We start from the raw sequence: 14,567 nt of genomic DNA, 5'->3' as shown, positions 1-14,567 counted from the left end.
AGGGGTTGCAGAGAGGGTTCCAGGTGGATTTTCTCTGCCCGCCCTGCCCCCTCCCACTTTGGGGACAAGGCTGTGCCTCCCCACTCATTTCCCAAGGGAAATGCCTTCAGTCTGCAGTCTCCAGGTGGCCTGGGGCAGGTGGGGTCTGAGCAGCCCGAGTGTGTCCCCAGCAGGGAGCCCGCACCCTTTTCTGGCAGGAGCGCAGCCCAGAGGGCACGCGAGCTCACACCAACAGGCCGTCCTTGCCCGGCAGTAACCCCTGGGCGCAGTCGGCGGGCTCGGTGCTGGTGACTTTGACGTAGACCGGGGAAGGGCCTGCTTCGCAGGCGGCGGCAGCTGTGCGGGGCGCCAGGACCACGTCCTCCGGGCCGCCGCTGGGCGGAGGCGCATACTTGCGGCGCAGGGAGCGGCTGACGGTCTGCGTCGGGTACCCCAGCAGGTGGGTGACGCGGCTGCCGTGCCCACTGGCCTTGCACCCGGGCGCCACGGCGTCCTCTCTGTGGAGACAACAAGCAGGCGGGTGAGCCGACTGCTAGGCGACGTGGCGTAGGATGGCCTGGCAGAGCCGTGGCTGTCGGGTGGCTGTCGGCTACCTCTCGGCTCCCGCGCCCCCTCCCCTGGCGCCTCCTTGCCCCACCAACTCTCCTCTCTGCTTCTTCCTAGACCGGAGACACCACAGCGGCCCTGGGCCATTCCTGTCATGCAGACAGGGCTTGTCCACACGTGTCCGACAGCCCAATGCAGGCAGCCCCATCTAGGCGCTCTCCAGCACCCTTTGGATGTTTTCCGCCGACTTTAACACGAAGGGAACCTTGGAGATCCAGAAGGAGCGGCTTTCGGGTCCTTTTCTTAACTAACCTTATCCTTGCCATCTTTCCCTTTCTTCTCACCTCCTGCTCCTCAATCTTCATCTTTTCCTCCATCCCCAGAGTATTTACAATCATTAGCACTACAAATCTTGTTCTATTTTTATTTCTAGTTTGTTTCTAAGTTTTTAGCACTATTCTTAACTCTTCTTAAATAAACATGTGCAGCATTCTTACCAGCTCAATACAGGGGAAAAGTGGAAGGATACAGGCCCTGCCCTCCAGGAGCTTACAGTCTAGACAAGACAGAGAGGGGTGCACAGAGGAAGATGGGGGCACTTGAGCAGAGCTGAAGACTGAGCATGAGAAGGGGGGAAAGAAAAGCCATGCGACGAGTGGCATGCCAACATGCTGTGGTGCCAGCACTCCGTGGCGATGGTAGGCAAGGTTGGGATGGCTGGTAGGAGTGAGGAGGGGCAGGGTGCTGGTCCCCTGTTGCACAGCAGCATGCAGCATGCATCAGGTTTTACCTGATCTCATTAGCCAAGTCTCCACAGGCCCCTCCGCTGCCGTTGCCATAGCTGAAGGCACCACGGGCACAGCTGGCCCCAGCTCCCCCACAGCAGCAGCAGATGAGCCCCCAGATGCCCACCAGCAGACAACCCAGCAGGAGCAAAGAGCCCAGCACTGCTCCGATGATCATGCCGACACGCCGGGAGTCTGTGGAGGGAAGGAGAGGCCAGTCAGGATCTCTGCAGCTGGACAGGTACCTGACTAACCAGGGGGTGGCAGGGCAGAGCATCTGTGAAAAAGAGGGGCTCAGGGCCCTGGGACAGCCAGTGAGGAAGATATGGGGAGATGCAAGGTTAACTTGTTAATCCCTTATGTTTGCATATTACCCCCAGTCCTTCCCAGCTGTCCTAGGCCAAGGCGTATACTCGATGCAACAGGCAGGCAGAGCCAGCTGAGGCTCCAAAACACAGCTCTGGTTCCCCCAGTCCAGCTACAGGGCCCCCAAGGCCACTACACCTACCTGAGGCCTTCACCTCCACCACACATACGCTGTAGCCCACGTGGTTGGCCACTGTGCACTGGTACAGCCCATCATCCTCACGGGAGATATCCTTCAACACCAGGTCACCATTGTTCAAGAGGCCTGAAACTGAGGTTGCAACACAGCTTGTAGTGAGGCAGAGGGGCCTGGATATCTCAGAGCCCCAACCCAACCTCAGGCACTGCAGGGTGGGGGATGGAAGGAGAGATGGTGTGTGCACATACACACCCAGGTCCACTCCACACTCCAGGTGTGAGTCACCTTCCCCCTGCAGAAACAGAGAGGCAAGGAAGGACCCCCCTGCCAGCAACAAGACAGAGACACCATTTACTCACTCTGTCACCTTAGATAAATATGTTCCTTCTCTCAGCCTTGGTCTCCTTTGTACAATGAAGATAGGGTTAGATCAGAGGAATTCTAAGGCTCCCTCCAGCTCTGATTGTCCTGGTTGGATTTTGAGTACTAGTCAGCTTCTCTGCATGCTGGCAGCTTTGCACACTTCACCCCCATTTAATCCTCATAGACCCCTGGAAGATAGTATTCTTATTCCCTTTTCATACATGATGAACCAAGGCACAGAGAGGTTAAGCCATTTACCTGTATCTTGTAGCCAGTTAGAAGTCCAGCCAGAATTCAAGCCCAGCTATCTATCTCAGACCATGCTCTTTCTAAATTAATCATACTGCTTTTGGCTGACCCTCCCTCACCCCTTTGCCTCCTCTTCTCTCAATAGCAATTTCTGAAACAGGCTCAAGAAAGGCATCTCCCACAGAGGTTATAGGTTTGACTTGGTGCCACTGATGACTCAGGGAAGCCCCAGCAGGTTCCAAAGCCCCGATCTTCCACTCATCTCTCCCCGTTCTCCCTGGGCCCCCTCACCTTGATTTATGGAGCTGTGGAAGGACTCCTGGTAGGACAGCTCAGAGTGGAAACTGTGCTGGGAATGATAGGACCCTGCACGGTAGGGGTGGATGTGTCCACTGATCTTGGCCCACTTGTATGAAAGAGGCGGGGTGCCCCCATTGGCAAAGCACTTCAGCACCACATCATTGCCGTGTGCCATGTGGCCCTCAGTCCAGCACACAGGCACTGCAGGCCGAGCTGCAGAGAAACAGACAATTGTGAAACAGGTTCAGTCAAGAGGCAGAGCCAACCTCAGTGTGTCCAAGCTGCTCTTGACTCTGAAGTCTGGGGAAGGAGAGCCCAGAGGAGACTGGCCATACCTTGGACGGTAACAATGACCTTCCGAGTTGCCATGGTGGTCTTCTTCACCCGGCATTCATAAGTAGCTGTGTCAGATACCTGTAGGTTCATGAGATTGATCGAGGCATCATACTGGCTGGGGTCTGAGGCTGCAAAGCGGACCCTCTGCTGCAAGTGGGGGAGGTTGCCATGGTTAATCCTCTTGTCCTGGTAACTAAGAAACTGTGAAGAAGAGAAAAAAAAAAAAAAAGAGGTGGTCAGACAGGCAGAACGAAGGAGGGCCATGTGGATTAGTTCCCTTGGGCAATTCACTCAACTTTTGATACTCTCTTTTCTCAGCTGAAAAATGGGAATGATGATGCCTGGTCCACTGACCTCTTACAAAATGGGTGGGATCAGATAAGATCAAGTTCTTTGGAAAGAATAAGGTCAGGCTAGGAACTTCTTGAAGGCAGGTGCCACCCCTTTGGAGTGATTGCAGAGCTCTCATAGCCCTTGCTGCATTCCATGAGAGCCTTGGAGGAATTTCAAGAACTTGGTTTTATTATCTTCTACCCTCAGAGCATTGGCTGCCCACCAGGTAGACCATGTAGTATAGGGTACGGGGAACCATGTGCCCAGCACTCACCACATTCTCCCTAGGTGAAGGGTCTGAATTGACCTGCATCCACTCGATGTCCAGCCCACTGGGGCCGTAGTCCTCAGGGTCCAAAACATAGGGGCAGCCCAATCTCACATTGTCACCTTCTGCCAGGTACAAGATCTCCTGGCCATCACCACTGATCCGCACAGAGGACACCAGTACTAGGGGAAGGGTAGAATAGGTAGGATGAGGGGAACAGAATCAGAACTTGGGTGGTCAACTTTAGCCTCTCCCTCTCTCCCTCTCTCCCTCCCTCTGTATAAGAAGCAATCCAGGCCCAGTGGGGGTCCAACAGAAAGGAGGGGCTGCTCTGAGTGTGTGTCTGCGTATGTACATAAAACAGTATATACAAGTCTGTGCACACTTATGTATGCACATTTATATTCTATAATGTGTAGGATTGCATCTCAATCCTCTGTGTGTGTGTGTGTATACAGTTGTTAGTTATGCTTATATGTATGTGTGATTGTGTGTGCACATATGTGTACACATGTGTACATGTGTGTTGAGTGTGGCTGCTTGTGTGTACTGTAAGGATACTCATGCCATAATTAGGTAGGGTGTCTGCTTTTATATTTACATAATTCTGTGTGTGTGTGTATGTGTACACAGTGTACACATGGAGCACACAGAGCTGTTAAATGCTCCGATAGAGGAGCCTGGATGGTTAAAGGCTGCCTCTGTCTGGGCCAAGTGAGGCACTCCTATCTGAAGGCAGGAAGATGGATATTCTGACCTCTGGGGTCCCTTCCCAACCTAAGGAATGGAAGACTGGAGGTGTTTGTGTGTCTTGTGTATGACAGCGCATGTCTGTGGCTGTATGTCTGTGTGTGACACCAGGTACCTGGCTATGCCAGTGTTCTGAGTGATGGGGCATGCCTGTGGATTACAGGAGGCAGCTGTGACCGGGCTGTATTTACATGTGACAGTAAATGATTGTATATACCTGTGACTGTCACCACATGTATCTATAGGACAATGTGAGCCTCGCGTGATGACATGTAGTAGTGTGTACTTTGTGTCCTGCCCTTGTGTGATTGTATGGTTCAAGTTGGCTGCCCTCATATGCTCACTCCAATTGTGGCCCCTCCTGTTGCTGCCATCCTGCTCCATTGAGTCAACCTGGGTGAGGACCTGGCATCTGGAAACTCAGCTCTGAGCTCCTCTCCCTCCCTATTCGGAAGCCCCAGGCAAGCACTAGCCCCAACAAGTTGGACCTAGGGAGAAATAGAGGGGGGCGTGTCCAAGGCCCCAACCTTGGCAGACAGGGCAGGTAGGCTCTGCTTCCCAATCTCCTGCACCCCTCCCACCCCAGGCCCCTTTGTCTAGCCTGGCTCACTCTCCTGTTTTCTTTGTTGAGAAGCAGCAAGTCCTTTGGAGTCTCAGCACCTGGTCTCAGCAACTCATTCTGCTCTGCCCTCCTCTGGCTCTCTCTTGAGATCACCTTTACACTTAGAGAGCATCTCATACACACAATTACGCTCTGTCACAACCAAACACATAAACACATAGACACACTCTACAAGCCCTCCAAATGCAGGTTCATACTTATGCAGTCCACCTTCCTGCACACAAATACTATCAGATCCACACAGACAGACATCTGCACACAAACACAAATCCAAAGTAATCCAGATGGCACACCCACTACACACTATATTGTCCATGTATGCTCATTCAAGGCCAGACATACCTGCAGCAGCTTACTGTGGTTCTAAAGAACCTGGTGGCACTCTTCCAACATGCCCAATAGCTCAGGCATCACTGAACTTGCCCCTCAAAACTCTGGCTAGGCCACCAGCCATGCCCTAACCCCACTAGGCTCCAGGGGTACTCAGAGCATGCAGGCTAGCTGCTGGACCTCTAACGGGACCTGGTTATGTCTCCTCCAGCTGCAGGCCAAGAGAATATCAGCTCATTTCTAAGATAAGGATCCTGATGCCATCTGCCAGATCCTGGGGCGGTACAAGGCATGCCAGGGATGAGCCAGAGCTGAGCAGAGAGCAGAGGCTCCACCCTAAGGAAGGACTCTGAGAAGCAAGCCACAAAAAGAGGGATCTTCTCTACACCTGGGGGCCAGCCAGCAAGAGGGTAAGTATTCAGGGAAAGGGGTTTGGGAAGGCAGAGCAAACGGCACTAGGTTGGGTGTCTTCCATTGTCCCAGGCTAAGGGGCTTCACCCTAGCCGTTCACTCTTCCTAGAAGCTTTCTCAACCTCTTCCTAAGGACTTCAGCCTTTCTCCATTCCTTCACTCTTCTGGGGAAGTTCTTCCTGGTGTCTCACCCTGATTTCCCTTGCTGTGGCACTGAGGGAATGTGAGAGAAGAGAGACTGGAGAAAGGGAAGAAAATGAAAATGGAAGAGAGCACTGGGCAAGGGGATTTGGAGAAAGGAAAGGAAATCACAGTGGGCTCCAAGGAAGGAGGCAGTAGTGACTAATTGTCTCCCTACAAAAAATACCAGGGGCTGCACACTCTCTGTGCATGTTGCCTCAATAGTACTGTCTATCCTCAACTTGCAAATCCTTTGTGAAGTTTCAGGCTGCTTTCAGAGCTCCTACCTCTCTCTCTGGAGGTGAGGAAGGAGGAAGGAGAAGGGAAGGGAGGGGAGAAAAGGCAGCCCCCACAAGAGGGTACTGGTGCATAAATACACACAACACACACCCAGGACACACACCAGACATGAAGATATCCCAGGTTCCTATAGCAAAGCTGGAACTTCCTGTATGGGCTCTGCCAGAGACAAAGGGCACTACAGACATTCTGATGGAAACTCGGTCATTCACACACACACACACACACACACACACACAGGCTAAAAATACTTCCCCCATCATTAGCTCCTCCCCCACACTCTCTCACCCCCCAACTCAGACCCCAGGGTGGGTCTCAGAGCATTTCCAGCAATATCCACATAGAGTGGCCCTTACTGAGACTTGTCCCAACCTGGGCAGGTAGCCACAGCATCCAACCTTAATGCGTGCCCCAGTGGGGTGCTGAACCCATCGTCCTGGATGGTGAACGCTACCTTGGAACTCTCATAACTCAGGGGCCTGGAGTGGAGGCCTCAGGTCAGAACTCTTAACTGGCAGTGCTGGCCGTATTAGCCAGAGGCTCTGCCCTCTGGAGGCAGCTCCCTGCCCTGGGCTCTGGCCTGGGGGTGTGGGGCCCCCCTGCTGGAATAGTACACACATTGGTGAAAAGGGCTCCTTACCAGACTCCTCCTCAGTTCCCACTCAGCTTTGCTGCTCACCTGATTATCCACCCCACTCCCAGTTCCCACAACCCTGTACTCCCAGTCGCAGCACATGTGTGCATACGTGAGCCCCACAATGAGGGACCATCAAAGACCTCTGCCCCAAAATTTCAGGCATGGGGCTCTCCTGAGGAGAGGTCCCTGGCAATATCCAAACCTGGATGGCAGCATGGTGAGAGTGTGCTGCACTCTGCCAGGGCATCTCAGACAACTGCCAAGGCTCTTCTGTGTGCCCCTTGCTGCCCTTTTCTCCGCCATCTAGAATTGTGCAGCCATCTCTGCCTGCTGCCCAGCCCCGTACCTGGGCTCAGGCACACGAGTAGAAGGTGGAATGCTCCTCGAACTCCCATGTCTCTAGGCTCGGTGTTTCCTCCGCCTGGGCTGAGTATCCCGGGCTGGTGGCTGTGGGGCCGGACTGGGGCCGGTGGTAGTGCGTTTGTGAGAATGGATAGAAGGAGGGGGAGCTGAGGGCCCAGACACTGCCCAGGGTGGCAAGAAGGTGCAATGAGTGCCTGGCTGGGGAGCCGCCAGAGTTATTTCTATGGAAGGGAGGGGGCCCGGTCCCCGCCTTGGGGAGGAGTCCCAAAAACCCTAATTATCAGGGTGACAGAATGGCCTACTCAGGCATTACCCAGCCATCACCCAAGCTCTTCCCTATCCAGAGAGTGAGGCAGGACTTCCAGTGGGACTTATAATTAGGCACCGGTTAAACTTCCACTTCCTCCTGGCCCTGTCCTCCTCAGGTGATAATAGTCACCCATTTTATGATATCCATGGAGCTTCTCTCACCACTTGGGTTTGTTGCCTTCTACCCCAGGGGAAATGGAAGGGGAAGGAGAAGCCAGGCTTGAGAAGGATGGTGTCCAAGACTTGAAGGGTTAACACTAACCCCAGGATACAGGGGTCTGACACACTTTACAAATCCTGCCCCCTCCTATTCCTGATCCACTGGCAGATGGCCCCCCACCCCAGGCCAAGGTCTGTGGGGAGGAGCACCAAGAAAGGGGATACTAGGGCTGGAGGAAAGGCCCAGGCAGATGAAAAGAACCCAGGAATGCCCAACCTGCCTTTCACCTGAGGCCTCTGGCCCTTCAAAGGGAGTAAGCCCTCCTGAACTAAATGAGGGAGGGAAGGGGTGTGTTTGTGATCAGGGTGTTCTCCTGACTGCCCCTCTGGAGCTATACACCAACCCATACCTTATGCAAGGTCATCCTTGAATGTAGGGGATCCCTGGGAGCTGGGGGTGTTATAGGAATCCAGCCCAACCTCCCACACAGAACTAAAACCAGTTCTGTGAGGCCTGGAGAGAGAAGGACCAGGATATGTGGAGGGAGCACAGCAAGTAAATGGGTTAGTGAGGGGATGTAGAGGAGAATATCACCAAGAGGGCCAGGGAAGGGAGTGTGCCTATACAGGTATGTGCCCATTCACTGGGATGTGCTATATCTCTACTGAGGAGGACTAATCCCCCTGTGCATTTCTTTTAGGAACTGTTTGGTATCATTGCTTTACACAAGAAGGAAGACCAAGGACCTTCATCATCTGGACTGTTCACCGGGGCATAAACCAGCAACGTCTGGGTCGGTTAGAGCTGGGGTGGGATTTTCCTGGTGGGCAGAGGGGGAAAGTGGGGTACAACTCTTGCTGGATGGTCTGGGGGAGGGGTCCCAAAACAGGCACAGGGCCTCCCATGGGCTTTAGGAGAGGTGGGTCAGGTCATGAGTAACCCTGTTCAACAGCCCACCCCTAACAGGGGGCACAGGAAGGACGGGAGGAAGAATCTTGGGAAGGGTTATGAGACTCAGGGATACTGCCAGGGCCTACCCCTCCAGGAAAAATAAGACAGAACAATAAGGAAGCACAAGGAACTCATGCATCACTGCATTCCAAACCCCTCCACCCACACCCCCAACAATAACAGGGTTCTCCGGGACCCACCAGATGTACACAATGAATATCCTCATTTCCTTATTTATTTTGAGGTTTATAGGATTTCCCTGAACACTCTGAAAAGCAGGGATCATTATCCCCACTTTTAAAAATGGGAACAGAAGCCTGGAGAAAACGTGCGAACTCTGTTCAGGTGATGCTGCTGGGGCCTAATTGGGGGACACCCAAGCATCTTGATTTGTGATCCAGAGTGGTCCAAGAAAAAGGGCTTGATGACCTTACAGGTTGCTAGACCCACTCAAGGGTATAAAGCATGGAAGGTCAGTGATGGGTGATGGGGACAATAGGTGGGACCAGGAAGAGGGAGACTGAAAAGAAAGGAGTAAGACAGCCACTGCATTAACTTGAAGTGTAGGGTTGGAGTTTCATTGGGTTCTGGATTTCAGCCAATGTTAGAGATGAGATGAAGGCTGGATTAAGGCTGGGGTAAGGGTTGGGATTAGTTGGAATAATGAATGACGTTGAGGTCAGATTTGAGGTTGAGATTGGAATTAAGGTGGAGATTAAGGTTAGCATAACAACTAGAACTGAGGCTACCTATGATGGCCAGAATCCATGTTATGATAAGGAACAGGGTTTTAGTTTAATTTAAAGCTATGGTTGAGAATGCAGTTACAGCTCAATCAAAGGCTGGATGGAGACTGATTTAGAATTGGGATTACAGCCAGGTTAGAATTGAGTTTGGGGTCTGAGATAGAATAGACTGTGGCTAGGGTTAGAACATGGATTTGACAGGTATGAAGCAACTTAATCCAATGACAAATGTAATCTCTGAAGACCTGTTGCACAACCTCAGTTCACCAATGATTAACCTCCTAGAAAGGGATTTGGGGAGGGGATACAGGAAACTATTTGCAGTGAGTGAGGCTCTGACACCACAGTGAACTAGTAGATGGGGTCCATCAGAAGTAGTTTTATTGGGGTTGTTTCCTGGTTTTGGAGTCGAAGAGATGGGAGCTGGGGAAGACTGAGGGCCTAGGTACTCCTAGGACAACAGCTACTTTTGAGGGCACCACACAGGGGCCCCTCCAAGCCTCAAAAGGCAAGGCACATTGTTTCTCTCCTCTGACCCACTGAGGGCTAATTGCCACCTCCTTGCAATTTGGGGCTCATAAAAGAAGCTGTCAGGCTTCCTGCCTTGTGCCCTGAGCCCTGCAGGGTTTTGAGCGGACAGTGGTGGAGTGAGGGCACTGCGTATCAGCTTAATTTTCATTACACAGATCTAGCCCATGGCTGCCTCCCTCTGGGACCAGCCCCCAGACCAAGTTTCTTTCTGAGCTTCAACTTCAGCAGAGGAAGAGACCCCTACCCCAATTCCTTCCCCTCATTTCCCCCACCCCCGTCTCCACCCCAAATTTTTATTTCCCCACCCACTTCCCTTTTAGGTCCCACGAAGATCTATACAGCATCCCAAGACTACTGGGATGCCCTCTACGCCCCCAGTAAGTGATCACTAAGAAGCAGAGGGACACAGGTGGCACCCAAATGTGGCTCATTCAGAGAAAGAGAGATAAAGGAGGCAAAAGGCCACAAAAATTTCCAAAAGTCTCCCTTCCCTTTTCCTGAGAAATCTAGAGCTCTCTGGGAGAAAATGGCCCGTTTTGTGCATACGCCACAATTTGGGTTGTATTTGTTCTAGTGTAAGACAGAAGCAGAAACTTAAAAACAGAGGCTTAGAAAGCAGTGAACAGAGACACACAGGAGAAGGGAAGAAGCAGGTCAAGGACCCAGAGAAGCCCAGACACTGCTTCTGACACCAGGTGCAGCCTGACCCCAGAACATTTGGAGGAAGGACAGGAGGCAGCCTTGACCCACCTACTCTTCCTGCAAAGTGCCCTGCACAGCAACTCAGCACAACCCTTGTAGGCCCTGCCCTCCCCTACCCAAACTATCCCTCCAACCTCTCCCTGAGACCACCTGAGCCCAGGCTCAGGTTCTCATCTCCCCGCCCAGCCCCTAGGTCTGCAAGGTCTGCAACTTGACCCTTTCCAACACACACACACACACACACACACACACACACCCCTTTCCAACACACACGCACGCACGCACGCACGCGCGCGCGCACACACACAGTTAGCAGCCTCTTTAGCACTTCTCCCAAGTCCCCATGTAGACCAGGCTCACCCCTGTGACCCCCAGGAGTGAGCAGCAACCTCCTGGAATAGCCAAGAAAGCCTCTGAGGAACGGTCTGGGAACAGGAGTCATGAATGTCAAGGGATGGACAACATGCTAAGTCTCAAACTGGGCAGACAAGGCACCATGTGGGCACCACATGGACATAGTCACAGAGAAGCCAGGGAGCCGCTGAAGCTGCTGCCTTTTCATCCAGCTGTCGGTGAAGGTTTGGAGTTGAAAGACTACTAGGTGAGGCCATTCTTGGGTGAGAAGGGTAGGGGGCTCAGAGGTGGTTCAAGTAGTGTGATGGGAGAATGTCAAGTTCAGCTGAGGAAGGGTTAGAGTTAGTTACAGAGAGAGAAATGAAAGAAATGAAGGTTCTGTTTCAGGATCTGAGTTAGGGTTAGGAACTGAGGTCCAGAGGAGGGCTGGCAGACAAGAGTTTTGGACATATGTGACCTAGGGACTCCCTGAGCCCCTCCCTACTTAGGCTCCCCAAGCCTTGGCAATTCCTGCTGGTCCACCTCAGAAGAAGAGGGAATGCCAGGAGGGAGCCTGGATATTCCAAACAGCTGTCCATTGAGTGATATCCTGGAGCTGGCCCAGACTCACAAGAGCAAACAGCACTGAAATGGGCCCCACTGCTATCAGGAGTGGCCGTCAGCAGAGCACCATAACAAAGGGTAGTTGATTAAATGTTATGAACTGAACTGTTATCAAGGGAGTAACAGAGGGAAGAAGAAATGCTTGTGAAGAGTATGGGAATTCCCAATGACAGACCTGAAGAAGAATTAAGAGACCCTAAAGATAAAAGATCTTCCCCTCACCAAGCTCAACCATATACTATAGAGCATTCACCCACTCAGCAAACAGTCTGGGCCTTGCACTAGGCCCCAGGCAGCAGTGATTAATAAAATGCAGTGTCTGTCCTTCTAGAGCATTCAGTCTGGTCAGGGAGACAGACAAGAGAAAGACTGCCAACCCCTCATCCCAGCATGATGAACTATGGTGATCATAGCAAGGCTCCTGATCTGGTGGAAAGGATATTTAAACAAAGATCTGAAGGATATCTGATGATGTGCAGGAGGATTGAGAGAGGTGATGGGAAGGGGACTTTGGTACTTGGAAAGCAAACCAGGGTCCTGCGAGAGACCACAGAAAAGAAAATAAAGTCAAGAGACACCACTGATGGCTTTTTTTGTACTGAGGAAGTGAACCGCTGAGGACCTTACACCAGTCCACCAGAACACTCAGTGGGATCAAAGCCAGGCCTTCCACATGGACTAGCCAGGCCTTCCATGTGTATGTTTGTATGTGGAGAGAGAAACCTTGTGATGGACTAATCCATATGCTCACTTGGACTCTAACCCTTGAATCTGTAGAAATAGAGTTTGTCTTTGATTCTGCCATCTGGATTTCCACAATACAGATCTGCAGAGAAGAACTCAGCCCCCATAGAGGCCCCAGTCTTGCCTTGCTTCCCTGGCAGTTGCCAGGGAAGGTGTATGGGAGCTGGCAGGTAGCAGAGCTAAGCCGGGTGTGTGTTTACTTCAGAGCCTTCCCCACTAAGCCTGTCCTGACCAGCCCTCCCTCTGCTCTCCCTGTTTGTTTCCTGTTGCCTAGACACTGGGAAAGGGGAAGGAGTGTGGGAAAGGTGGTGGCCAAGGGGGCAGGGCTCAGAAGCAACACAGCTCAGCCAAAGCAGGAGAGCAACATGCCCAGCCCAAGGATAAAGTGGAAGGTTCTGGCTTTCCCCATCTTCCTCCCTCTGACAACCCGCTCACCCCTCCTTCCCCCCCAAAAAAATGCTCAGAAGAGCCATGTGTTTCCAGAACTTTGGACACTTCCCCACATGGGATTAGGCTGTGCAGGAGCTGGGGCAGGAGATAACTGAAGCGGCATTGTGTAGGGAAAAAAAAAAAAAGCCTAAACTTGTTTACTGTGGTCCCAACATGCCCTGAATGCACAGGAAGATATATACTGACCCAGTATTAAGAACTTTCTGAGCATCAGGGCTGATCTAAGATGGTTTGGATTGTTTTATGAGGTAACGAGCACCCTGAATCTCAGAAAGCGCAAGCAAGCTCATACTGTCTGACCATTTGATTAGAGCTTACAAAAATGATTTAAACACCAGAGGGTCCTTGAGGTCCCCTTGAGATTCTATGATTTGGTGCTCACACTCCCTCACCCTTTCCCCACACACAGTCTTTCCCCAGGGGCCATGCAGAAAAGATCCATAGCTCTGGGAACTTTCTCCTGCTCCTCATTCCCTCCCACTGCCTTGACTTCTCTTTCCAGGGGTCTCCTAAGAAAGCCACCTGAAATCTCAACCCTATATCTGCCCCAGTCTCAAAGTCATCAAAGGGCATTGAGATAATGGTGATCCCTTCTCCCAAGACAACATGGAGAATGCAGGAAGAAATACAGAGCTTGTACCACAAGAACATCCCAGCTAGGGGGCTAGAAACTAAGAAAGAGGGAAGGTCTAAGCTATTTAAAGCCAGACAAATCAAGAATAACTTAGATCTTTCTGGAATTGTATATGTCTATGATGTTGAAAATGATCTTCTTCCAGGTAACCTTAGTGTGATTTGCCAATGTCTCCCTCAGACTATGAAAGGGGAAAGGAATGGGGGGGGAGCGGTGGCAGGTCACCTTGGCAGCAGCCTAGGATGGGGGAGAGACTTCTGGTCTGGCATAAGCCCTCCCCTCCCTCATCTCTCCCCCAGGCATGTGAGTGAGGAACTCTATGGGCTCCATGCTCAGACTTCTTGTCTGAGATTCCAGTGTCTCCGCTCCACCTAAACAGCTGCCACCTTTCTTCACCCCAAAAACCCTGTCTGGCTTTGAAGTCTTTTGGGCCCCTTTTATCTGAGCCTAATCAAAGTGCTTTTACTGAGACCAATTAATGCCCAGACCTGAGTCACAGATGTGGATGCTGAGGCTTTCAGAGGATATCCCAGCACCCCACTGAGTCAGGGACAGCCTGGCTTGGCCACCAGGGCAGGCTGCTGAGTAATGGCCAACTGGAGCTGCTTATTTGGCAGGCACAAACGTCCTGAGACAGCCTCCAAGTTACAGCAGAGCATGACACAGGCAACAGGCACATATGGGCAGGTGGGACATGAAGGTTATCCAGAAGCCAGGGGACATGTGCTCAGGAGGCCACTGCCTGAAGATCTGATTCAATGTTCCAAGGTAGAGCCCAACTACTGGATTTTCCATGCTACACCAGCCCAGTCTGACATTGCAAGGATGGGAAGACCAGGGGCAGAATAAAGGGAGCTGGGAAGCCAATCAGGGACCCATAAAACAAAGTATTAGTAGTTTAGGCCCTTTTTTTCCCCTGCACGCTTCTTACATCTTTACATCAACGAAGGGAATGCACCAAACACTACTTCCTACTCATCCCCAGATTTCCCCAGTACCACTCTCCTCCTTGCAGTTCCCCAGACACCCCTGAGTTGATTCAGTGGCTTAAAGGAGCATATAGAGCTCACTTCATCCTCTGAGAACTAGGAGGGAAAGCTGAGGC

General features: G+C 51.9%; 1 protein-coding gene across 1 annotated transcript; it reads right to left on the bottom strand.

The window, feature by feature from the left end:
• Positions 1–223: 223 nt before the first annotated feature.
• VSIG8 (V-set and immunoglobulin domain containing 8) lies at positions 224–7,460 on the bottom strand. Its single transcript, XM_054562911.1, has 7 exons — positions 7,262–7,460; positions 3,692–3,867; positions 3,084–3,285; positions 2,740–2,961; positions 1,840–1,962; positions 1,337–1,526; positions 224–497 (listed from the first exon to the last, which is right to left on the bottom strand). The coding sequence occupies exons 1-7, from the start codon at positions 7,308–7,310 to the stop codon at positions 224–226; spliced, it is 1,236 nt and encodes a 411-aa protein (XP_054418886.1). The 5' UTR covers positions 7,311–7,460.
• Positions 7,461–14,567: the final 7,107 nt, after the last annotated feature.

Source organism: Pteronotus mesoamericanus, unplaced genomic scaffold (assembly GCF_021234165.1).
Source record: "Pteronotus mesoamericanus isolate MK-2021 breed Mesoamerican mustached bat unplaced genomic scaffold, CSHL_Meso_final scaffold_705, whole genome shotgun sequence".
Taxonomy (NCBI): domain Eukaryota; kingdom Metazoa; phylum Chordata; class Mammalia; order Chiroptera; family Mormoopidae; genus Pteronotus; species Pteronotus mesoamericanus.
Note: the sequence above shows the minus strand (reverse complement) of the source record. Positions and strands in the feature narration are given on the sequence as shown.